Here is a 25580-nt window from a genome sequence, read left to right as displayed (position 1 = left end):
GGTGGTCAGCGGGTATGAAGCCAAGGTAAGCGACCGCTCAGCCAACCTAGTCTGAACTGTGACTGACACACATATGTAGTTTAGACCATTTGGAAGTTACTTTGGTTCAATTTTGTGACCACCAATTATTCAACATTGCCTGAAAAAAATCAATGAGTAGTAACACATACTATTTGATCAATAGCAAGATTTTTCTAAAAAGAATATATATTTTTAAATTTTTTTATAAAATTACACTTGCTCTTTCAAAGATAGACCAGGAGAGATTCTTACCCAAACAAATGTGTTGACAGGAGCTTTACTTGAACAAAAAAAACAAAAGGTTTTGTGTGTTCAGGTTTATAGTGCCACCAATGTGGAGCTTGTGACTCGGTCAAGGACGGAGCATCTATCAGACCAGGATAAGTCGAGGAGCAAAGGTGATCTCACACACACACACACACACACACACACACACACACACACACAGTAAGTAATTGTTGTGCTCTTATAAGTATAGTTGTTGGAAAGCAATATTATGTCAAAATGAGTGTTATTGGGCTAGAAAATAACTGCGAAGAAATCTGAGCCTCAGTTAACTTAAGAATAAGTTGTAAAAAAAAGATATAAACTATCAATCGATCACTTTGTAGTACAAAGTTATGTTCCCGTCCATGTGTTATGATGTTGTTGCTTCAGGTGTATCCCTTGCCTTCCTCATAGAGCACAAAATAAAGTGAATATGCCGAGCAGATTGATGATGATCTCCCTACATTATTCCCACTCAGGCTCAAAGACTCCTCTGCAGTCCTTCCTGGGGATTGCTGAACAACATACAGCTCACAATGGGGTAAGAGTCTCCACAGTACCTGTGCATCACATCCACACGCACACCACCCACACCACCTGCAGCTTTCTTTGATGAACACTTATAACTCTCTCTCTGTGTGTTTCTGTCAGAGTAACGTGTCCCAGTGTGCCAGTCCTCACAACCCCACAGCCATCACAGCTGAGGAGTACTTCAACCCGGAGTTCAACCTGAACAGCCGGGACATCGGACGTCCCGTCGAGCTTACCAGCAAAGTCCAGAAGTATAATGCAGCCATGGAAACGCTAATGTTCATCACCAAAAGCAGCAGCGCTTAAAGCTTTCTTTGTGGACCAGTTTGCTCAAAACTCTCTGTCCGTCTCTGTTTCCTCTCCAGGTTTAAAGCGACACTGTGGTTGAGTGAGAGTCACCCTCTGTCTCTGGCCGAGCAGGTGACACCCATCATCGACCTCATGGCCATCTCCAACGCCCACTTTGCCAAGCTACGTGACTTCATCACCCTGCGCCTGCCACCAGGCTTCCCTGTCAAGATAGGTATGAGGTCACACAGTGTGGGTCATTTCCTGTTTGTAGCTAGATGGATGTCTTGAGTTTATTAAACCTGGGTACAAGCCAACACGTTGATTCTCTACCACTGTAGTTCTGTATAACAGCTGTAGCTTGTTATATCGACATGTTAGAACTGAAATAGTCTGGATCGACGACGGTTCATTTATGGAATTGTTCAGAAGTTCCGCCGGATGTCCCTCATTTTCGGCCGGATGTCCCTCACCTTCCGCTTTCTTTGTGTTTACGTTAAACTCCGGTCGCATCGATGAACAGCAACCAGAACCTCTGAACAACGTTACACATCACACGCCTCGTCATTCATGATTCTTACTTTGTGTTTTCATTCCCACTGCCCACTGGTGCTACAGGAATAATCGGCCATTTAACTCTTTCAAACACTCACTGTCTGTCCTCCAGAGATTCCCCTATTTCACGTGTTGAATGCCAGAGTGACGTTCAGTAACCTGTGTGGCTGCGATGAGCCGGTCAGCTCTGTGACGGTTCACACAACAGAGGGCCCCGAAGAAGCTGGTAAATACACATTATTTATGAATGTAATAAAATAACTTTAAGTAATACCCAATATGTTTCAACGACATGGAATTCAAATATGAGCTTGTTCTGAAACATTTTTCTATAGTAGAAGAGTAATTTAGCAAATTGTCAAGTGCAGAATATTTTAATTATAATATAGTTTTGTCATTCCCTTTTTTGTTTGGAGAATACTTAAAAATGTAAGGCAGGTGTAGTTGTTTCCAAAACAGAGCTCAGACTTGAGAGTAATTTTCTGAAATGATATACCTTTTACTTGCATGTACAGTAATGCTGTAACCCATCTTCACACAGGTCAGACTCCCCCTCCCTTACACTGTGAGGTGGACCCGTCGGTGTTTGAGCCCCCCACAGACTACACCACCCTCGGTCCAGGCCGCAGCGAGCCAATGAGGGACGAGGATGACAACCTGCTGCAGTTCGCCATCCAGCAGAGCCTGCTGGACGCCGGCACAGAGAGTGACCAGGTCAGAGTCAAAGCACTCCTAATTAGTCTCAGAGTTACGTGTCAGACGTGGAAATTGATTCTTCCCTTATTTACATCTAAAGCCAGTTGTTGAACACCTATGTGTGGTTATTAGGTGACCATCTGGGAGGCTCTGACCAACAGCCGCCCGGTGCCCCCGTCTCCGCTGTATGAGGAAGACTCTCAGCTGGAGAGGTGAGCTGCCCATCAGACTTTATTTGTTTGCTTCACAGGCAGGTTCACACTGCTCAAACTGGGGAGAAGACTACTCTACTGAACTCTACTGGTAACAGAGTATATCAGTTGTGTTTTAGGCATTGAGCAATATAGCATCCAAGAATTAAGTAAGATGATGTCAAGCACAGAAACCAGAGACTTTTTTACAAATTTCTGATACACAGTATCTCTGTTGATAGATCTGAATTCTTCTGTGGAAATTCTTTAAAGTTTTTTTTCTAGATTTTGTACTTTATGAACAGAGAATATCAGAAACAAGGATGAAACTCCTAAAATCAACTACTAGATTTAGCAGAGCTTGAGGCTGTCATCCAGCCAGAATGTTTTTTTGAAACTATTCTTAAAGTAAAGATCTTTCACAAATTGTTCTAAATGGGAACATTTTTAGATGTTACTGTAGAACCATCATGAGGTTTAACTCATGTATATTCGTAATTATTTCTTTTTCAGGGAAACCTCCTGGCTTGTGCAGTATTTTAATTAAACGTCTCTAAAAAGAGTTAAGTGATTAGCCTTTTCTTTCCACCTTCTCTTGGGAACAGCAAGTCCCAGTCATCCTGTAATGAAGCCTAGCAGTGAACATCCCGGTTATGATATCTTTCTTTGTTTAATAACACTTCAGTTTAAGTCTAAATATCTTAATTTCTTTCTTTTCTCAGGGCAATCCAGGAGTCTCTGTCCATCTCGCTGGCCAGCAGAGAGGGAGAAGACGTGGCCGACCCCAGCCAGCCTGCCTCTGTCTCCCCGTCAGGCCCCGCCGCCAACTCCCCGCTTTCCTACAGCACAGTGACCGATCCGCGGTTGTCGGGACACTTCGGTATGGCGTCGAGCTTCGATGAGCAGCTGCGTATCGCCATGGAGATATCGTGCCGGGAACAGGAGGAGATGGACAGGTGAGGCAGGAGGAATCTGCCATGCATTAGCTTACCTGAGACAAAGTACACCCTGTCACTCTCACCCTGGACTGCTAGCCAGTCTAACACAGGGCTAGTATATAGTATATGTGAATGCCAGACATTATTAGGGTGATACTATACACATCTCAGACTGTCACTACTGTTGTGATATAGGATTTTAAAATTAAAGTCTTAAATGTCCAATTAAAGCCATATTTTAACTCTTTTTCAGGCTGACCTGCATGTCTTTGGACTGTGGGAGTGTGCCAGAACATTTAGACGAAGTCCACATTAGAGATGAGAAATTAGAATAACATTTTTTTTGTAATGGAATGTATTAGAAATTCACCCTCTTTTCCTCTTTTATTTATTTATTTATTTATTTATTTATTTATTTATTTATTTTTCAACCGAGTGTGCCCACATAGGAAGTGTTGCAGCCTGTTCTATCTCAAACTCTGTTTTTGACACAGTAGGGTGACCAACAATGTCTGCGACACAGTGGGGTGTCAAAATGTCTTCTTTTCATCTTGGTCATATAGGAAACTGGTGAAGACCTGAAGACAAGCTGTATTCTTTCTGCTAAACAGCCTCGTCCTGCGTTAGAAAAGTACGCAGTTAAAACAACCAAAGAGCTAATAGAACAATGGACACAAGTGTCAGGGAGAAGAAAACACTGAATTATGATTTAAAAAAGAAAAGAAAAAAACATGATACAGAAATTTGTTTTAAAGTTCCTAAAAATGACAGGACAACAAAAAATATTAGAATAGACATGAATTAGTTCTTCATTTGTAATGAATCTTCAGTTATGGTGAGGAATCTCTGTCTTTCTGGGACAAGAATAATATATAAATTTACTTTAAAGTCACAGGTCTGTCATTGTTCTGACTGATGAGCTGTATTTCTTATTTTTGTCGCAGGAAGCAAAAGGAGGAAGAGGATGAGCTGGAGAGGATCCTGCAGCTGTCACTCACCGAGAAGTAATGTCACAACAACAACAACAATGGAGGCATGTCTTCATTGGGGAACAATCTTCTTAATTTATTCTGTTTTTATTTTTTTTGAATCCTGAGATGTTAAGTTATTACAGATATTTTATTTGTTTTCTCACACGAAGGCTGCTACAACAGAGTGTAAAGGACCAGAATATAAAAAGTGTGAGGGAGAAATAAGAAGAGGTGGAAACAGGTACTCTGAACCACACTACAGTGAAGGAGACAAAAGGGAGACAGTGTTTGTTTTTCTTTTTTAATTGAACATTTTTCACAGTCTTGCTGTCTTTATTGAGTGATGAATGATCCTTAAACTTTAAACCTATAACATTTTCCATGATAATGATGAAAAATAAGAAAATACAATCTTAATGGACTTAACTTTAAAAATATGATTATAACATTTGAAACATTTATGTTGGCTTACTCCTATGTGTGGAAAAATAAAGAATAATGATCATCCTGGAGTATGTTTTTTTGAGTTTGTCCATTTTTTTTATATGAAATCAATCATTCAGGGCTACAGTACAATAGGGTACAATAATTTCCTCATGCAATTTTGACATGTTAATTTTTACACTTTTAAACCATAATCATTGAGCAAAATCAGAAAGCATGATACCCTTCCAAACATCCATATCACATGTAATTGATCAATCGGTTTGAGCTGTTGATAATGAATACGAAAATAATCGTTAGCCCTATTTGGAATCATATTATCTATTCAATCTATTTAAAGAGCTCTTTAACTGTTATCTCTCGACACAATTTAGACACAAGTGCTATGCTCTATCTGACTTCATGATTAAACAGTCGCTCATAGTGATTTGTAAATCTTCATCAAGAAGATGATAATATGCCTTAATAATATTCTGTGTTTATGTTATAATGTTGCAATGTGAAAACCGTGTATATTCAATTGGTAATGGTGGCTATTGGTAAATATGGGCAGCAAATACATTTTTTCTTATTTGGTAATCCTGGCTCTTCCCCTAGTTTTCACCATGAGGTTGAAATATATATATATATATATATATATATATAATATATATATATATATATATATTATATATATATATATATATATATATATATATATATATATATATATAATATATATAATATATATATATATATATAATATATATATATATATATATAATATATAATATATATATATATATAATATATAATATATATATATATATATAATATATAATATATATATATATATATAATATATATATATATTTTTTTTATTTTTTTTTTTTATTGTTATATCTAAACAACTATTGGATGGATTGCTGAGACATTTGGTACAGACATTCATGTTCCACAAAGAATGAATTGTAATCATTTCAATCCACTGATTTTCCATCTTTAGATTGTCCAGACAATACTTTGGATTACGACTAAATATTAGCAAAAGTAAGGACATTTCCATCTGCCTTAGCTGTACTTTGTGTTTAGTGCTGATTAGCAAATTAGCATTCTAACACACTAAACTAAGAGACAAACAGAAGAGAGAGAACAATCCAGATACTTTGAGTTTGAGACCCCCACTTTAAGAGATTTAATTTAACGGCCCCACATTTCTAGTTTTGTCCAGTGCATTTCTGAAAGACACTTAAGGTTGCAGCAGTTTATCAAATCCACCAGGCAACATGTTATGTTAAAAGTTAAATATTAAATGAGCAGACTTACTGAGCAACAACAGTAGGCCTAGATGCCTCACACTGCTGCACTCCTCGTGGCCCATTGTGCGGTGCCTGATGTGGAGTTTCCTGTGGTTTGATTCTCATATGTGGTGACTTCCTCCTTGTCAGATGCAGTGTACAAGTTTTCCCTCCGAAACTTTAAAACATCCCGAAGTTCTCCATCTAACTGAACTAGTTTAGACAAAAACATACAACTGTTACTCACTTGCTGTTATAATCGACTTTACTTGCTCGTACGTACACCTTGACTTATTTATTCATTCTCACCTAGCCTTAGGTTGTGATCAGGACACTGATCATCAGGAATCACGTATTCACCCTCCTCCTTGGTTGGAGGCAGTAGAAGCTCTTCTTTGTTCTGTGAACGCAGCGTAGGTGCCACTTGTGCCTTAGGTACTGTTTTAGGTGTAGGTGAGGTGATGCTGACACACTTTGGAGCAGGTGACACATCTGTTGAACATACACATAAACATTGTTGTGTACTTTGTTGTGTACCACTGTTGACTGTTTGTGACAGTGCAATTATTGGGTCTTTGTAAATTATATTATGGTCTGGACCTACTGTAAAGTGCCCTGAGATAACTCCTGTTGTGATTTGACACTATAAATAAAATTGAATTGAATTGAATTGAAATTCTTCTCACCGATGCAAGTGTCGTAGGGCTGAGATGGCATGTAGGGATGAAGACGGTACTCTGTCTTTTCAAGGAAGTATTTAAGTACATCATTCAAGGAGGAGACCATCACCTACAGAGAACAGTACTCATGAAGACAAGCAAGAAGGAGAAGAAGATAATGTTATAGAGCTGTGTGGGGCTTACTGCTGTGTCCAGTTCAATGACAAACCCTGAGTTTGTGGAGGCCACTCTGTAGTTCTTCATGACGGGCCCACTGAAACACATGCAAGAGGAGGATTATTTGCTAACTGCTGACTGGGCCTTTCATAAACTGCAACACATTTTGTATATTTTATATGAAATGTAAACGAATCGAAATGAACAAAACAAATGCCTATCCATGTGTTCATCCCTTTATCATCTGTAGCAACTCACGGTTACTGATCGGCAGGATACCTTTCACCTCATACTATCTCTCATATCCCATACCATCATCATCTATCATATATAACTAAGTGTATTATTTAATCATATCATCAGTCTGGTGTACACTGTTGACTTATTATGCTGCTAAAATATCACTATTGTCACTGTCACCATAGCACTATCACGTTTCTTTGCCACTTTTGTCTCCATATGTTCTTGTGTAGATTTTCTATTTTTTTTTTTTATTGTTATTCTATTCTTACTGTATTTTATTTCTTTATATACATTTTATTATTTATTCTTTTACTTTCTCTATTTATCTGTACAATTGCTGTCTGTGCTGCTGTAACAACCGAATTTCCACTCTGGGGATTAATAAAGATTTATCTTATCATACGATATCATAGTTACATTACACTAATGTGCAAATCCTCCATATGTTAATGAGGGACTTTGTTACAGTAATAAGACCCTGTTGATTCTACAGTTTCTCTTGTTATATTTGAGTTGAGAAATCTTTGAGTTTTTAAAAAACAAAACAAATTATTCATTATTATTCAAATTATTAATTTGTAAAAGGTGCTATATAAATAAAAGTTATTATTTATATTATTTCCTGGTGGACACTTCTTTTCCTGTACACGTATGTGTCATATGATTTACATGTGCATAATATAATGAGTTATTGATGTGATGAAAGAATGACGGCAAAAGCTTTCTGTGAGACAAAAAAATGGACCTGATGCCACTTGTTAGAATTGAAAAGATCAACCTAAAATTAAATGCATTATTCTGTAGTCAGTGGTACATTTCAGACAGACCTGGGCGTCAGTTGTCTGAGAGTCAGGGCGTAGTTGTTGGCCAGAGTGGACGGGCGGAGGATGATGCCTCCATACTCGGGGTTTGCCTCCAACATTTGCTCAGCCTCCTGCCGAGTCACTCTATAGAAACATCTGCAGGAATCAAAGAAAAGAAAAAAAAACACTTGCTCATTGCCAGTGAAGGTAATACAGGTACAGGTGTGTTTTTCAGAGGGCAAGGGATGAGAACATGTTTAGCAGTTTCTGATAAACAGCAAGGGATAAACTTTCAGTGATGTCAAAAGTCCTCAAAAACCCAGTCTAATAACCACTTGTAGTTGTATTTTTCATGCTGTGTCACAGCCTTTGTTTCTGGAAACAGACTATCTAACTTACTCAGGCATGCCAGGGGCGCTGTGGCCAGGCTTGTCTTTGGGCAGTGGAGGGATGGGTGAGGCTGAGGGTGAGGGGAGGAAGGATGGTCGGGGTGGGAGGGGTGGGCGTACTATGGGGGGCTTTCTTTTCCTCTCCTGATCCAGAGCCTCCTGCAGTAGTAACATCTGGCCAGGCAGCAGCTGCAGCCTACTGGGAATTTTTTTCTGCAGGGGAAACAGAGCTTGTCAACACTGTTTTTACTGACATCATTATTTATTTACGCAATTTGTAACAGGTTAGAACATACATCCTGGTATTTGGTTGTAAATTCTTCTCTGACTTACTCTGAGAAATCAAATGTATCGACTCTTCCAGGAACATGGTGCCCGATTCATTTCAGAAGTGTGTGTGTGTGTGTGTGTGTGTGTGTGTGTGTGTGTGTGTGTGTGTGTGTGTGTGCGTGTGTGTGTGTGTGTGTGTGTGTGTGTGTGTGTGCGTGTGCGTGCGTGCGTGTGTGTGTGGCGGTAGATAGACCAGAGACTTCACTTGAACAAGTACCAATTTATGTAAACTTTTAAAATGTGCGTGTTGACTGCCTGGTTGACTGGCTGGTTGCCTGCATGTGCCAAAAGTCCAATTAAGGAACAGTCATTTGCATGAAACCTAAACATGTTGCACCCCTGTCTGTGACCTGTGTTTACTCAGTAATGTTGCAAGAAAACAAAAAAGATACTGCTGTTTACATCCAATTTGAGTTGAGACCAAAAACAGCTGTATACACCCACCCCTACACATTTACTGACTGTCTTTTTGTCACATACTGTATGTTCTTTACTGTACTAGATTATCTGGATCTTTATTTTCAGTTTCTAGATATCGCTGCTTAGTTGTTCGTAACCTTACTGTTGTTATCAGCTTTACTTTGAGTTTTTCCCTCCAAGCATCATGAGCCAAATTATTGTCTAATTATTAACCAGGAAATTGTTTCCTGTTTGTTAAGTTCGACTTTGTGTGTCAACTAGGTAAAGTATCACACACAGAAAATAATTATTTTAAAAAAGACTAAAAGAAAACAAACAATGATACAAGTTGTGCAGTTGACCCACAGAGTGATGTAAATAAATACTTATGCAGGTTAATGCAGGTTTGAACTCAGACTTTAAAGGTTTGTTTTTGCTATTTGTATGAGCACTCAGCAATATTCCTTATCAGCAGCAACACACACTCCCACATCAACCCATCAGAGTGTGTCTTTAAGTTTATACGTGTGTGTTTTCTTACTTTGACCACAGTCAGGATGTAACCCCTCCACTCCTCTCCTGTGTCAGAGTTGTCCATCTGTACAGTCACGCAAACAGCAGTTATTTTGGTTATGTGCCATATAATATTTCTTTGTAAATTGAAAGTTTTTATAAATTCCGTTCTGTTTTTTTTTTTTTTATTGCGCTGACTGGAGAAAAATCACACCTTTAGCTGCACCTCCTCTGTGTCCAGGGTGAGAGTGAAAATAGTTGGTTCCTTCCTCTGATACGGAGAATCTAACACCATGGACTTCAGCTTCTCCAGGTCCAGCTTCTCTGTGTACTGACAGAGTAAGCAAACACAAATTGCACTTGTTTTCAGACACATGCTTGATCTACAAAACGTGTATCTGAAACGGGAGTGGCTTATGTTAAAAGAAAAACAGAACTGTGTTTCTGTTCTTCAGTGCACCCTGGCTTCTGTGTCACCTATGTTCTTATAGCCCTTCAACAGTGTTGTCGTTGTTTACAAGACTTAACACTGTACATCTATTCTTTGGGAAACAATTGTTAAATTCACCTTTAATTAAACATTTATTAATTTGTTATTTTGTAAATCACAGTGCTGCTGTTACATGTAAAACTTAGGTTTGCTTACTGTATCCTCTGTGTCATTTTTGTACAGAAAGAGTGTGGCTCCACGGAGCTCTCCATAGTATTTCTTAAAATCCTGAAAATCAAAAGTTGTCAATTTGGAGATCTGCTCTTGACACAACATTGACATATTAAACAGAATTGAATGCAGTCATAAAACCTCATATTAAACATCACCATTTATTACCCATTTAGTCCTCTCTTATTTTCTTCTATACAAATTGTCTGCATGGCTTTTTCCATCTTCATCCTCACCTTCTCTTTGGTGAGTTTCTTCAGCAGGTATCCAGAGTAGTAGAGAGGAAGATCTGTGATAGTCGCCCTCCTCTTGTGGACAACTCTGGTTGGCACAGACATTGTCCAGCTAAATGTCTGTGCTGCTTCTGACCTTGGTTTGGTTTAGCTTTGGCCCACTTGACTTCTGTCTGTCATTAGCGTTGAATAAACACTTCACTTTGGTCCTGAGAACGTTTTGTTCCTTGTTATTTCCTTGTGCATGTCTCAATGCAGTGATGGATTCAGGTGAGTCTTTAGTCTGAGATGAATATTGGTCTATAAATCTGCACTGATAAGCTTTACCCCCCTTTGACTTCAGTCAGAGTGCTGTTTTGACTCTGAGAATGAGGAAACGCTGCAGTGATTTACGAAGAAGGAAGTAGTTAGTTTAAACATCCCGAATAAAAATCCGCAGACTTTGAACCTACAGTAGGCGGAACTTAAGATAGATAGCTTTACACCGCATGCTCAGAAGCAATAAAGCACGTGAAACACACAAAAAAACACACACACACACACACACACACACACACACACACACACACACACACACACACACACACACACAAAATCCAGTAGCTAGATAATTGTAGATGAAATTCATTATAATATCAAAGACATTATGTTATAGGTCTACAAGTAAAAAATAAATAAACTATGTTTCAGTGAGTGTCAATATACTGTGAGAGGACCGAAAAAGAGCACATTAGATTCATATTGCTACATTTTCTAATAAACTCCTGCTTGTTTCATTTCTATTACAGTTTTTCCCAATTGGTTACACACGTGTTTGCTGAATCCTTTGCTCAGTTTCCCAAAACTGTAAACACAAAACACAAAACCACAAACACAAAATGGTAAACTGTACAAGTCCTTAGCAAAAGAAATGCATTCAAAATGGTTACATCTCTTTCCAAAATGTTTTTTTGCATCAAAATGACACACACATGTCATATGAATAGATCTGTTTACCAACCAAAAGCACACTGATGTGCTCAACACAAAACATTACCATCAACATTCCATCATTCCACGTCTATACTGCATTTGATAAGAACTTGTGCCGTAAAAAGGTTAAATTTGTGTATATTGTATTTTGGGTGTGATTGGGTAAATAAATGAAATAAACAAATAGTTTAACAGAACAAATAGAAACATTGATTATGTGCATTGTCTAATTATTATTGCAAACCTCACTATAAACATTCATACATACATTTTTTTTAAATATTTTATGCCAAATTTAAAACACCTGAATAGTTCAATACTTAATATTACATTATCTTACAAAGTGTCTTTTGCTGACTAGAGGCAACTGTGGTCACAAGGGACAATTACGTTAAATGCTTAAACTTAGTGTAACACTTGCACAAGTAGATGAGTCATGAAGTGAGCAAACTGACTCAGCAACAATCACAGGCACATGGCCCTATGGTAATGTACTGTACTTAATGGAGACACTCCAGACAAACAGCTACAGTGATTTCCTGCTTTGAAACTGAACATTCATTTGGAAGAGAAATAATGTGTTAATTCTTTCAAAAAAGTGTTCATTTAAAGCCTATCGATGAAGTCAGAGATTTCACTTGTGGAATTATCTATTTACTCTCTCTGTCTCTCTCTCTCTCTCTCTCTCTCTCTCTCTGTCTCTCTGTCTGTCTGTCTGTCTGTCTCTCTCTCTCTCTCTCTGTCTCTCTCTGTCTGTCTGTCTGTCTCTCTCTCTCTCTCTCGCTCTCTCTCTCTCTCTTTTCTTTTTGTCAGGAAGTTGTGAATGTTTTGCAGAGTGTTTGGGTTAATGTCATCTTGCATAATCTTGTGCACCGTTGTCTTCTTTGCCAACTGATCCCACTTTAGAAAGAATAAGACAAAAACACATAACTCATAAGCAATTTGTTATAATATAGTATACCATTCAGCAGGACTTAATGTTCTATAAAGAAGCTACTGGTTATACATAGCTAAATTCATACAGTAACACTGTGATAGAGAGGAGCTATTATACACTTTTTCATGCATAATGTGCTCTTCTTTAAGTTGTTGTACATTAAGGAAATGCTGTGAACTTCTTTCATTCAGCACATAGATAATAAAAATGTTGTCACTTACTGAAAAAAGTGAATGCCAGGAGGACAAATAGCCCACAGGTCAACAGCAGCCATTTCTCTCTATGCCTGTTCCTTCTCTGTACTTCGACCTCAAGATGCATTTATACCAAAAGATGTTATTATTTTATTATGTTTTTACTACTAAAACTACTGATTATATGATACACAAACATTCAAAAAATTTAAATTAGCCTTTCAGAGATTCTTTTTTAGTTTTACATTTTTACTTGTGTCTGTTTATCATAATTATTATTATTATTATTATTACTACTACTACTACTACTACTACTACTACTACTACTACTACTACTAATAATAATAATGAAAAAGGCCTGTACTGAAAATAACATCAATGGTGGTGTATAGTCTATTAGTTGCAACAAAGTCCATCAGCAGTAGCTACTAATAGCAACAATAGCATCAGCAGTAGATGGCCTTTTACTTCATCTTACCTGTGCGAATAAATCGCCCTCTGCTGCCTGCTTACACGTCCTACAGATGCTAATGAACTGAGCCAGACAGTGGTAGTCTTTAAACTCATCACAGCTGCTGAGTGATGGACACTGTGGACAAAGAGCAGGCTGGACAGCAGCTGCACATTGTTCCTGCTGTGGACCGTCCAGTAGTGACTAAGCACGTTTATCCACTATGTGCCAACAGGGCGTGACAGTGAAACAATCGGAGGTGGCAGAGGCAGAGCTGTGCCTCCCAACTGGTGCAAACAGTGCTCCACATAATGCATTTGTTAGATTCGCCAATGAACATTTATTGACCTTCAAAAAGGAATAAAACACTTCAAATCTACAAATAAGTATTAAAGATTTTCTCTTGTAATGTTTGTCATAAGGTATTTCAAACAATGTATATATTTTTAAGAAGGTAAAACAGTGATGACACACAATGGTTTTGACAACTTCATTTCATTTGTGTCCAAAGTTTTTAATGTATGTTAACCAACATATCAACCTGTTAACCTGACAATTTTAATTTCAAGTAAACTGTTGACAATTTAAATGTGTCCTCATCCTGTAACGGTGTTCTGCAAAGAGCAGCTGTGTGGAAGAATGACTCAGCACGAAAAGAATATTTTCTCGGTAATCAAAATTATGCTGAAAGCCAGGCCATCTGCAGTCCTCACTTTTTGTATTGTGGCCTTCAATGTCAAGAATACACTGGCTAATTATGAAAAAAAAAAAACGTTAACTACTTTTTCCTCCCTATGCACAAACACAGTTATTTAAGTAAGACATCGACAGGCCTGGCTCATGTTATATCACAGAATCTGAGGTCTTTGGTCCGGTCCCTCTTGGTTTTGTTTTCTAGACCAAAAATAAGAGCTCCCTTTTGGGTTGCATGGCTTTGCACTTGTGTAATCGTCTCCTAGCAACCACGGCTTGTCTCTATGACGTCCACTGGAGAATTGGCTGCAAAAAACTAATGCCTAAAAACAGCTCATTACTGGCAGTCTGCTGGAGGTTGAGCAGCCAGTTCAGTTTTGTTATTTGTAAAAGTGAATCAGAGGATCTTGTCTTGTCTTAACAAGTTGCAGCTTAAAAGTGATAGCTCTGTGCAAACTTGCTGATACTGTTGCTTATAACCAAGCAAAGCATTGACAACTACACAGTATTGTCCCTTACTGATGCAAGCTTCTTCTAGATTTGTTTACTAGTGACGTTCTGCAGGAAAGGGTGGAACTAATCATATTACTGATGGCTCTGTTCAATTTAGGTTGTTGTATGTTGAGAAAACCTTGTGATTTTGGGATTCAGAGGTGAATATGATTTGACTTGACTTCTGTGTGATGTCTAAAGTGTTGATACCTTTGAATTACTAACGTATGAACACATATGCTGCAGATGCTTGAACATCTATAACAAAACATCCCCATTGTACGTAGATATACACAGGAAAACATTTGCCACGTACATCTGTTCTCTACATGCCTCCTATAGACTGATGCCCACTGCTGGCAACAGATTTCTTTCTCAGCAGTGTTCTTTGACCCCACCGGTCCCTCTGGCATCTTCTATCTCTTCCTTTAATCCCTCATGCTGGTGGGGTGGCCAGGCAGATGCACACTTAGGAGAAAAAACAGTCACTGTTCTCCATCACAGGGCCCCTAATGATGCTCCCCCTCAACCACTGACTGAGGAGAAAATGGCCACAGGGGTGACAGGGATGGGGGATAATATGTTGAACTGATGAAGCTCAGTTAAGCCTCTGAAACAACAGCATGTTCTTTGACTCCAAATTATGTAAATAAAACATGACAGGTGAGGTATGTCATTTATTAGTTTTATTTAAACATGTTTGTAATTGTGATTTATGTTTCTCTCTTGATGTCAGTCTTGTTGTAATAATTACAATTTCAATCAATTCAGTTTTGAAATGATCTTGTTTTTGGCATTAAATTAATTATATTCTTTCTTCTTTGCAGCCCTGTTCAGCTGTAATGACACTGAGGCCCTAAACAAGGACAGATGAGAAAAACACATTAAAGCTGTATTCATGTCAGACATAAATGATCATATTTTGATGCAGACTGACCTATAAGGTCTGGATTATGATTAGCTGGCAGGCTCGAGTAAAAGGTCAGGCTGGAGATAGAGTTCAGGCAGGGGTCGGACAATCCCCAGGCGTCATTACAGGAACATGGCTGCTCGTGGTAGACGCTGCAGGAAACGACCCCACCTGGAAAACAAAACAGCTTCTGTACAGGTTCACTTCTATTTCTCTTCCTACCTCCATCCTGCTACTGCAATTGTCACTTGTTCTAATTAGTAGAATGACAAAATACATGCATGTGTGTGTTCCCAGTTGTAAGTATGTACATTTATCTATGCAATCTCCTATTCTAATGGTTGCAGTGATGGAGAAGTGGAGGTCTAAGCGGGCCTCTAATGAGAAGCTGAGGTGAGAGGGAGGAAGGGAGAAGCAGAGAGCCTGCTGGCTGAGAGGACCGAAGCCTGGGGTGGTGGGGTGGATCTCCTGCTGCGGAGGTTGTTTCAGCCAGAGTGATATTAACACAGGACCAACGGCTTTACTCATCAGTCTGCTGTGTGGTCTGGTACCACGGTAATCGCTGTGTCTGCTCTGCAGATACATTCATCTAACATGTTTAATCTAGTGTGGAGTCTTGCTTTTTGCTTTTAAAACACAGGAATAGAAGTAGCCAGGGGAGAATGGTAATTTCTTGCAATTTGAAACAACTTGTTTCAGAGATGCTCTTGCATCAATATCATTTTCTCGATATGAGTCGGGTGATTTTCTTCTGCTTTAGAAAATTCCTGAAAACAATGAAACTGAAAAAATGGATGTAGAATCAATGACTTCACCCAAAGGTTTTCTGAAATATAGAAAATCAAATAAGATTGTATGACAAAATATAAAAAATCATTTACTTAACCAGCTAACCTGTGAAGTCACTGTGAATTGTCTTAAAGTCAACGCCAGGCTGCTTAAAGTACATTTCCATCGGCCTCGAGATGCCAGCTTCAAGAAAACTGTAGAGCAGTAATGTCCTAATTCCATACATACTAACAACATACTATTTTAAGTCAGAAAGGCGTTGATACAAGAAAAGTGACAAAATAAATAATATAGTCAAATATGTCAGTATGTATAAGACTTTTGATTGATTTTTGGAGTGTGATGTTGAAGGATCTTCATCTATCTTGTCTCAATATAGAGTTTACATGAAAAGAGCTGCTAACGGCAGGACAAATGTAATGAAATTGTAGACAATGTAAAGACAGCTTGGAAAATAGAATTAAAGAAAGTGTTAAATCTCTGAATATTTTTTTTTAGATTTTTCTTTGTTAGGTTTCCAAATTTGAAAGATTATTCATCTTGAATCATTCCAATTGCCAAAACAATAGAAACAAATGTACTCATATACACACACAAATACACTCACTATTTTACCTTCCTTATGTTTGCTGCTGCAGTTCCTGATTCCCAGAATTCCACTGATGGAATAGGTGGACTCAGAGGAATATGCTGTTCCCATGGCAACAGATGATGCTGATGACACTGCAGGGTCAGAGGTCAACATCAGGAAACATTAGAGACACACAGATAGGTCAAGAGAGAGTAAAAGGAACAGATAAACTTACCAACTTGACAAGACTTGGGCTGGACTTTGTTTCTGATGATCCTGTAAAGACAGAGGGAACTTACTTAAGACTTATTTGATCTGTGTTGTCAAACACACACACACACACACACACACACACACACACACACACACACACACACACACACACACACACATACACACACACACACACAGTCATCTACACCTGTTGATGGAGCTGATGCTGGGCACGCTGTCGTGGTCGCACACTCGCTCCAGCAGCAGCCTATCTCGGATCTCCCAGGCGAACATGGTGGGGTTGGAGTGTTTCAGATGCAGGATCATTTGCACAACTCTGGGAGTGGCCACTTTGGGCTTTGAGCCTCCAATCATCCTCGGAATGATGCTTCCTGTCTCATTGTACCTGAATTCACAATATTGATATCTTTCAGCAGGGTTAACATTTTACTTGAGGAGAAAGTTTAATAAATATAGATGCTGATGTGATTCATGCATCTATACAATTTGGAAAGAAATGTGACAAAACCACATGGTTTTAAGATTAAATTATATCAAAAAGAAATACATTTCTGAATAATGCATCGTAGGATAAACACATAGGCTATATTAAATACAATTGTAGTAGGCTACATATACACATGGATAGTCAAATATTAGGCTGCATGTAAATAAATGACTTATGAACATTTTAACTTTGTTTGAAAAGTGTTACACAAATAAAGGTTATTATTATTATTATTATTAGTATTACAGGTAACACTAATGTTAAAATATGTAGCCTATAAATCTGCTTCATTAGCCTAAAGATAATAATGTCTATTAATAAATAGTCTAAATAACCAAGCAGAGTGCCTTTACCTGACTAGTATTTTGCTGACACAGCCGTGACTGACGCGCAGGCGGCGGGAGATCTCACAGGGACGCACACCCCGTTGTGCGAGCTCCACGATGCGCTGTCTCACCACTCGCGGTAACGGGCGCCCGTTAATGAAGACACCGCCAAGTTGGTTCACACCGCCGTGTGCTGAGCACCGGAGCGGATCAAAGAAACACCAATTAAAAAGAATGGCTGGCTACATACCAGCATTAAAGCGTTATTTATTGCGCACTCAACATAATTAATAAAAGAAGCGGTAGCCTATAACTTACTCTATAGCCTATAGGCTACAGGTGGCATCTAATAACTTTAATCTAATAAGAAACATCGTTACTTACTGTGCGTAACGGTGAGCGGCACCTGTCCAAAGCGTGCGTCCATCACAGACTTAAAAAGTATTTAGTCGTAGGCCTACTTCAGATGTTGTATGGTATAAAGTGTAGTTGGTTTCGAGGACGAAACATTTCCTCCTCATTCAAACAGCTGAAAAAAAGATGTTTTTAACAGAGCACTGTTCATATGTTGTCCTGTATATATTTGTTTGCGGTGCGTGACAGCAGTGTGCCTTCAGCGCCTGAGCGGTGGACAGCACGAGCCTTTGATTGGACTCACATGCACGGGTGCACGCGCGCCATTATCTTTTTGCTTTTTGTAGTGAAGGCGCCATATAATATAAGAATATTGTCAGTTCTTTGATCAGATTGTAGCCTGGATTTTAAAAGAAGTCATACGCACCCAAAAGTATCAAAAAGTAGCCTGATACATTAATTAGGCTAGATTTTTTCATTCAGTTAACTGTTCATTTACATTTTATTTTCCAACATGATGGTCCAAACAGTTATCAATACACACAGTGAACTGTGCTAAATGTTGAGTGGGCATTCCTAAGCCAAGTATGAAATCGTGTTTCAAAGTCTTCTCCCATTTACCAGGAATCAAATTCCGGTGGAGAAATAGACTACTAAATTCCATATACTCAAGTACTTTAAATATTTTTAGTCTAGAAATGTTGGAATCGGCCCATAAAACCAGCGTGCATTTAAGTTTGGAGAATGTAACCCTCCATGTTTCCTGCAGAAAAATACAATTTATTCTAGGATTCAGCCTGCAAGACTGTAAAACAAGAAGTGTGAAATAGAATTCAACTTGTCATCATTCAGTGCAGCCTATCCAATTTAAATTAATGTTAGTAACCTATCTTGAATTAAAACAAAGAAGAAAGGCTGCCTTGGAAAGCATTTGAAAAAAATGTCAACTGTCATACTGAAACAAACAAACTAACTAATTTTTATGAGTGGGAGCACACTGAGTTCACCAAAGGAAAATAAACTGAAATTTTCCTGGTAGCCTGATTATTAACCTACATGCATTTTCACTTTTGGCATTATAATGTTAGCATTTTAACTAGGCTATAGGCCAGTGGTGGTGACAAAGTAGCCTTCACTTAAAGTATTAGTAGTAGGGCCTATATATTAGGCTGTAGTTATTAGTAGTTATTATTAGTACTATTATGTAGGCCTACAAATATCATAGTACTTTTTACTCCATTACATTTATCTGACAGCTATTACTAATTCCTCAACAGACGGATTGGAAGTCGTTTCTATGGGAACAACAAGCTAACTACTGCCAGGCGCCAGCTGTTGACAGCAAACACTCTAAGAGCAAATAAACTTAGAGTCATTTAAAATGTTTCTTTTATTAAATAATCATTTAACAATATTTATGAGTACTGTATTACAAATGGTGACAAAAAATACATTACCAAATCAACTCCATGGTTTCCGTGAGTGAACCAACCTCCGTGTTTTCAAACGCAGGAGGCAGTTTTGGTTGTCCAATATTTTAACTCCCGGAAACGTCGCCGGTAAAGTGCGTGCTTGAATGTAAACAAGATTGGAAGTCACAACCCTTTTAGTTGTATGGAGGGAATTATTAGTATTGTGCATTGTGTGAAGTCGCAACCGGCATATAGGAAACTACAAACGGTAAGCACTTGTAAAGTGCCATTATAGACTTATTTCACTTGGTTGTGTTGCTCCTATATACTGCCTCGGCTACTAGCTACATAGCTAACGTTAGCCTGATGTTAACCCACGTGCAAATATATTTTCAATGTTTACATACTCGCCTTATAATTACACGTTTTAAGAAAAAGAAACATAACCAGTCAATTGTACGTCTGCCCTGTGCTACCTAACGTTAGTTCTTAGGAAAAAGTTGTGGTAACGTTACTTAAATGAGCCATTAGCCACCGCTGTTTGAAAGCAGTGCAGTGAGCCGTCGTTGGGTGGAGCTGTGCAGCTGCTGTTTTTGAGATTGTACTATGGACTATAACAAGGAAAATAAAGATGATGATGGTAAGGAAGGCGGAAAAGACGACCGCTTCTTTATTGAGGACTCCAATAGCTCAGAAGGAGAAGAAGAGATTAAGTTCTGTCACCAGACACATCACAGCAGCAGCTGTAAACAAGCTGTACGGCTCAGCAGGGAAAGCTCTCCTCCGCTCCTCCTGGCATTCAACATCACCTCTGGACGAGCGCTTCAGCTCAGCAGTCCTACTTCCAGAATGGACTTGCAGGAGGAAGAGAAGGAGGACAGTGAGCAGCCCATTGAGGAGTGGATGATCCTGGGAGGAGAGGAGCAGGTGGAAGACTCAAGCATCCAGCTCAACATGAGCTACTGGGGGAGCTCTGAAGATGACTCTGGAGATGAAGGTTAGACTATACTTGATCTCACTCTGGGTTAACATGGTTGCTGTCTATCATACTTTTTTTTTTTAACATTGCAAGAACATTTTTATTTTATTCTATAGTAGTTGCATTTGCATTGCGGGAATCTAAAATGTTTAGGCTACCTGAAGGAAAAAGTACAATTGTTATGTCCAAGAGTGTCCAGCAACATGCGTTGAATGATATGCTTTGCCATGTAATATTTAAAAAAATAACTATACAAGAATGAAAAAAATCCACAGCTGTAAACTATATTTAGGCTCAGGCAGTGCATGTTGATGTATGCTACAACTGTGTGGCTTAACCTCTGAGGTTGGTGGATACAGTATGTGTGTGTAATGACATTATCACTGCTCATTATCTCCTACAGCATAAAAGATAACTCCATGAGCAGTAATATGTCATAGTCAGACAGTTATGTGTGTCAATGTTCCAACACGGGATATTGACAAAAAAATAAAGATGAGTTCAGATAGAAATACATTTCTGTAGTTACATTTCATGCAAATTTCTGTAAATCTATGGGAGTGCAATTTATTTATTAATAGTATTCAGAGACAGCATGCACTGATTTTTTTCAGATATGCACAACCACTCCATCTTGTCTTGCCAGCCAGCAGCTCCACTGGAGCAGAGAGGTTTTTCAGTTTTCCACTTACATCTCACCTCAGTGATAGTTATTATGGGAAGGTGTTTTGTAAGTCCTGAGAGCAACAGCTTTTATAAGACCTTGGAAAGACTAAATTGACTAGGCTTGGGAAAAACTCCTGATCCATCCTTGATTTGTAAAAGTTTTTTTTTAATTGTATGTTGCATTTGAAGAGGTATCCGGCCTGAGAACCGCATGATTATGTCTTTAATTGTGGAGTACATTTACAAAACTTAGCCTAATGTTCTCCTTGGTCATTCTCTCCATCATAGATCAGATTGTGAAATCAGTGAAGAATACCTGGGCTGTATCAGAGAAAGACAAGGTAACTTGTGATATCTATTAATTTTTAGGAATACTACAGTAGAGATGTTGTTGTTCAAATAAATTGAAATGTATATATTTAATCCATGCCTTTTTAAATAACGTCATGTTTTTGTCCTCTCACGTTATCCAGTGTGGTGCTTACCAGTCTCTGCCCAGCCGCTACTTTGCGGCTGGTCGTTCTCTGATCTGTAACATTTGCAACAGGACGGGACACATTGCCAAAAGCTGTTACTACCACAAGGTAAGGTTTTCTTTTACATACACATAATATACTTTCACACCGTCATTAAGTAGGTATAAAACAGATATCACTGTCTTGTAGAAGAAATAGCCATTGAAGAAGTTTGACACAGTTGTTGATTAATAACCCTGATTCAGGTTGAAATACCTACCCAACTGCTGAGATGTTCCATTGAACTCCTGTTATAGTCCAGCTTATATCCTACTCTCCTTCTCTGTGTTTCCTGCTGCTCTATATGCTATCACAAGAAATAATGCTGTTAAGTTGAAATTTAGATGACAAAACATTAACATTTGTGATACCTTTTCTCTGTATGTTCCTGATGATTTTTTTTTTCTCCTCCAACTGACTAGCTTATAAAGTCTTTCTGTCCCTTACAGAATATAAATGGCACTAGAGACATGTGTTAAAGTAATTCCATGGTTACCTGTAGAGGTTGATTGAAAAGATCATAACACCATCCTAACACCCTTGTAAAACATATTTTTTGTCTCTGTGTCAGCAGAAGTGTCCCACTTGTGTCCTTTGCGGGATCCAGGGCCACATCCAAAGGGACTGTCCGGGCCGCCCCTGCCCCAGCTGTGGACTGCCTTCACATGGCCTCAGGCCCTGTGAAAGGCCCCCAGTGTGGAACCAACACTGCCAGCGCTGTGGGATACCGGGGCACCTCTCTGATGTGAGTTTGTCCGTTAGCCCCCAGGTCTGGCCCCTGTGACTGGTTGTGTTGGGAAGTGTGTTTCTGTGTTGAAATAAACTTTAAAAGGATTTGTCAGTTGTGTGTTGACATATTCTGTAGCCTCAGGCATGTGTGGGCCTCTTTTATGAAGTGTTATTTGACATTGGCAGTAACTCATTTGTACAATGCTCTTTTCTGTATTCTTTCGCAAAAGAGTCATTTTCTCTTTTTGCTTTCTGGGTTTTCCTCAGGCCTGCCCTGATACATGGAGACAATATCACTTGACAGTAAGTTGACGTATTGCCCTTTTCTTATCTCATGTTCTTCACTAAGCAAGATGCATAATGCTTTTAAATAGGGCTGGCAATCAATTACAATTTTTTATCACTATTAATCACATGAGTGTCCAAGTTAACTCAAGTTTTTATCTGTTCTAAATATATTTTAAAAGGGATATTTTTTTAATGCTCATTTGGTATTTGAAACTGGACGTACTCTGGGGGCAGTTCACATCGACAGTACATGCAAATAACTTTAGTCTTGTGGAGAGAACCATCTGGAAGGGCTTTGAAATTCAACTTGCCATTCAAAAGACCCTTTTCTTTATCCATTTCTGCTCAAAGAGCTTTGTTTCTGCTAGCCATCCACTCCCGTTTATGGATGCATTATAAGACCCACTCCTGTTCTGCTGTCTCGTCTCTGCTGCTGTGTTAAGTTGTTATTAACACGTTAATTTTGACAGCCCTACTTTTAAACATTAAAAGGTATTTCAGACTGACTGTGTTAACACCACTGTTTAAAATTAGAGATTAGAAAAAATCCAAACAGGGAGGAGGTGGCAGGGGACAATCTTAATCGTGTTTTTTAATAGGCTGGTGAAACTTAAGGTTTGAATGGTTGCATGTGTAGTGATAACACTTCAAAGATATCAAATTACTTTTTTTCCACTTTTAAAAGTGTTCTTTGTTTGACCTTTTTTCCAGACCCGGCTAGAGCTTCCAGTCAAGCCATGGACAGTCCATACCCACAAACCTAAGAAATACCCCGCTCATTGTTTCAACTGCTCCAAGAGGGGACATTATGGCTATGTAAGTGGCTAATGAAAGGAATCCTTCTCTCACTTTTATCATTTCTTCTTGACTTGATTCTTGCCTTCAATAATATGTTATTAGTCACGGCTGTGTCAGTTTTTTTACACTGTCAGGTCTCTCTCTGCTTTCCTCTTCTTCCCTCTGTATACCTCTGTACAACATACTCTCCCTCTCTCTTTTTATTTTTTTTTGGATTGGACTTTACTGTGCTGCTCTTCTTGCTCACTCACTTTCAATTGTATCTACTCTACTCTGTCGATATCAGGAGTGCACCAAGAGGAGGATGATCAGTGGGATTTTTCCTTCACTGCCCTATGTTTGCCACTATGACACCATGGAGGATGTCCTTCGATGTCGTACTAGGAAGCAGAAAAAAGCCAAAGGTTACAAAACGTATATTATAGTATAAACTGTATTATTGTACATACAATGACTACAAACACTTTCATAAAATAGTGTGTTTTATCTGTGAACATTTCACTTTATATAAATGGGTATCGTTGATATAAATGAGGTGGATAAAAATAATAGATAACACAATACAATTCAACAGCACCACAAATTGCAGCCTCCAAAATGATCATACAGTTGAATCAACACCTCTCGAAAAAAATTACATCCATAAAGGTAGGATTGTTGTATTACACTACATTAGTATTAGCTACTGTAGGTGTACCTAATACACTGGAAGCTAAGTGTGAATCCAATATAAAGTCGCTTTTCATCTGTGTTTTATCTGGCTGTTTAGCTACCATTATGTTCACCAGCTGGTTGCTAACTTTTGCTTTCTGCCGTTTGGTGCTGGGGAAGTAGCATATTTGGTTTTATCAGAGTTATTTAAATGGCAACATCTGCCTGCTGCGGACGATTTTTAGGATTTTAATAAGAGCAGTGAGTGTAAATCAAAACAGTAAATTTGCGGGCCGTAAAACCAACACAATAAGCTGAAAGGCGCTTTGTGATCTGCGGCGTTGGTTGATAATTGGCTGTGGATTTGTCTGGGTGAGCAACCCCTTTTAACATTACATTTGACCTATTGTTTAAATATGAATGAGCTCAGCTGTAAACAACAGCCTCTTTTAACTTATTGTTCAACTATACGGGCATACAAATGATCAAGTGAATTTTTTTTATCAATGCTGTATTTTCAGAGCTTTTGAGTGCTGGATCACTGCCTCTCTCAGACCAGCAGCACTTGTCTGAACTAACAGGCGAGGGTGGTGAGGAGAATCAGGGGACGAGCAGTACAAAGCAGGAGACATGTAGCCGTGCTGGCAGGAGGAAGAAGTGGCCTGAGAGGCGCAGAGAGAGACGGGAGGTGAAGAGGCTTAGGAGAGAGGCTCAAGTCAGACGAGAAGGAGGACTAATGGGGAGATCCCGGTGGAACTTCGATGATGAATTTTGTCCTGCAGACCCTTTCAGTTCTGCGCTCCACGGTCACAAGCAATCCACACCCCCTCCACAGAAGAAGAGGAGAGATGAGGCAGGTGGCAGGAGCAGAAAGAGCAGAGAGGCAGAGAGGTGGAAGAAGAGAGGAGGGATAAAACGTGGGGATTTATATCCCCATGGTGACACAGACATCAGTAGTGGAAGCCTTCTTTCCCCAAAACAAAGAGTACGCCACCGACGAAGATAAGGAGTAACAAATGTAACTGGCTACCAAAAAAATATTTTGTCTGTGATTGATTCATTTATTTATTGTCTATACAAAAAAACGGTAGAATAGTATACACAATTGAAGGTGCTCATCTTCAGTGTAGCTAGTAGGAATGTACTATTGTACTCTACTACTATTAATACTGGCTGGGCCAAAGTACAGATTTCAACATGCAGTATTTTGGATGGATCGTTTTTACACACTATGCCTGCTTTTTGGCTCATGTATTGTAGAGGGCGGTTTGTTATCCCTCTAAATATAATGCTAGTTTTACAGTACCATGTCATTTTCTGTCAATAAAATACTTGAGGCACAAAACTGTGATTTGCCTCTGTAAAGTAATATTTATATTGTAAAGACAACGACAATAAACATGGATTTCCAGATAACCTCGTTTATAATTTGTGTTCAGGTATAGAGGATTATTGTGTGACGCCTGATGCGTGAAACATAAGAATGGGGTTTTAGGTTTACGGAGAACGCTTTAAGCAACACCATATGTAGAGCTCATCTACCTGA

At 38.8% G+C, this 25580-nt stretch overlaps 4 protein-coding genes across 8 annotated transcripts in view; 2 read left to right on the top strand and 2 right to left on the bottom strand.

The window, feature by feature from the left end:
• The window catches only part of ankrd13d (ankyrin repeat domain 13 family, member D), an 8644-nt gene extending 3679 nt beyond the window's left edge, over positions 1-4965 (top strand). For both annotated transcript variants that reach the window (XM_031303075.2, XM_036002365.1), the window contains 10 exons: positions 1-25; positions 338-419; positions 768-829; positions 940-1070; positions 1185-1342; positions 1775-1888; positions 2204-2376; positions 2491-2570; positions 3272-3505; positions 4432-4965. The exon at positions 1-25 is cut by the window's left edge and continues 42 nt beyond it. In XM_031303075.2, the coding sequence (XP_031158935.1) occupies positions 1-25; positions 338-419; positions 768-829; positions 940-1070; positions 1185-1342; positions 1775-1888; positions 2204-2376; positions 2491-2570; positions 3272-3505; positions 4432-4495 (1123 nt within the window). In that variant the 3' untranslated portion in view covers positions 4496-4965. The remainder of the gene's footprint in view (positions 26-337; positions 420-767; positions 830-939; positions 1071-1184; positions 1343-1774; positions 1889-2203; positions 2377-2490; positions 2571-3271; positions 3506-4431) is intronic.
• Positions 4966-5766: 801 nt separating this feature from the next.
• On the bottom strand, positions 5767-11022 carry LOC116052695 (signal-transducing adaptor protein 1-like). 2 transcript variants are annotated; one of them, XM_031303507.2, is made up of 10 exons: positions 10590-11022; positions 10339-10410; positions 9907-10023; positions 9721-9777; positions 8461-8663; positions 8086-8217; positions 7043-7112; positions 6866-6968; positions 6489-6671; positions 5767-6392 (listed from the first exon to the last, which is right to left on the bottom strand). In XM_031303507.2, the coding sequence occupies exons 1-10, from the start codon at positions 10689-10691 to the stop codon at positions 6235-6237; spliced, it is 1197 nt and encodes a 398-aa protein (XP_031159367.1). In that variant the 5' UTR covers positions 10692-11022; the 3' UTR covers positions 5767-6234. The 2 variants fall into 2 exon arrangements, with proteins under 2 accessions (XP_031159367.1, XP_031159368.1); XM_031303508.2 differs by having other exon boundaries at positions 10522-10610.
• Positions 11023-14889: 3867 nt separating this feature from the next.
• Positions 14890-18282, bottom strand: LOC116052570 (paired box protein Pax-5-like). 2 transcript variants are annotated; one of them, XM_031303355.2, is made up of 7 exons: positions 18027-18282; positions 17670-17835; positions 17017-17214; positions 16831-16871; positions 16640-16747; positions 15263-15406; positions 15119-15181 (listed from the first exon to the last, which is right to left on the bottom strand). In XM_031303355.2, the coding sequence occupies exons 1-7, from the start codon at positions 18067-18069 to the stop codon at positions 15159-15161; spliced, it is 723 nt and encodes a 240-aa protein (XP_031159215.1). In that variant the 5' UTR covers positions 18070-18282; the 3' UTR covers positions 15119-15158. The 2 variants fall into 2 exon arrangements, with proteins under 2 accessions (XP_031159214.1, XP_031159215.1); XM_031303354.2 differs by having other exon boundaries at positions 14890-15406.
• Positions 18283-19527: 1245 nt separating this feature from the next.
• Positions 19528-25450, top strand: LOC116052430 (zinc finger CCHC domain-containing protein 7-like). 2 transcript variants are annotated; one of them, XM_031303143.2, is made up of 8 exons: positions 19528-20405; positions 21342-21394; positions 21527-21637; positions 22140-22313; positions 22565-22600; positions 23297-23401; positions 23670-23787; positions 24556-25450. In XM_031303143.2, exons 1-8 carry the CDS (start codon positions 20015-20017, stop codon positions 25038-25040), a joined length of 1473 nt encoding a protein of 490 aa, XP_031159003.1. In that variant the 5' UTR covers positions 19528-20014; the 3' UTR covers positions 25041-25450. The 2 variants fall into 2 exon arrangements, with proteins under 2 accessions (XP_031159003.1, XP_031159004.1); XM_031303144.2 differs by having other exon boundaries at positions 19529-20405; positions 22143-22313.
• The last annotated feature ends 130 nt before the right edge of the window (positions 25451-25580 follow it).

This window comes from Sander lucioperca, chromosome 1 (assembly GCF_008315115.2).
Source record: "Sander lucioperca isolate FBNREF2018 chromosome 1, SLUC_FBN_1.2, whole genome shotgun sequence".
Taxonomy (NCBI): domain Eukaryota; kingdom Metazoa; phylum Chordata; class Actinopteri; order Perciformes; family Percidae; genus Sander; species Sander lucioperca.
Note: the sequence above shows the minus strand (reverse complement) of the source record. Positions and strands in the feature narration are given on the sequence as shown.

Coding starts and splice junctions, on each gene's coding strand:
- LOC116052695 (XM_031303507.2), bottom strand. CDS start 10,691: ATGTCTGTGCCAACCAGAGTTGTCCACAAGAGGAGGGCGACTATCACA. Junction 10,411..10,589: donor AGAAACTCACCAAAGAGAAG/GTGAGGATGAAG, acceptor TTTGATTTTCAG/GATTTTAAGAAATACTATGG. Junction 8,664..9,720: donor ACATCCTGACTGTGGTCAAA/GTAAGAAAACAC, acceptor TTTCCCCTGCAG/AAAAAAATTCCCAGTAGGCT.
- LOC116052570 (XM_031303354.2), bottom strand. CDS start 18,069: ATGGACGCACGCTTTGGACAGGTGCCGCTCACCGTTACGCACA. Junction 17,215..17,669: donor GTCAGCAAAATACTAGTCAG/GTAAAGGCACTC, acceptor TTGTGAATTCAG/GTACAATGAGACAGGAAGCA. Junction 15,407..16,639: donor CAGCAGCAAACATAAGGAAG/GTAAAATAGTGA, acceptor TTTGTTTTCCAG/GTGGGGTCGTTTCCTGCAGC.
- LOC116052430 (XM_031303143.2), top strand. CDS start 20,015: ATGGACTATAACAAGGAAAATAAAGATGATGATGGTAAGGAAGGCGGA. Junction 20,406..21,341: donor AGATGACTCTGGAGATGAAG/GTTAGACTATAC, acceptor TCTCCATCATAG/ATCAGATTGTGAAATCAGTG. Junction 22,314..22,564: donor TACCGGGGCACCTCTCTGAT/GTGAGTTTGTCC, acceptor GGTTTTCCTCAG/GCCTGCCCTGATACATGGAG.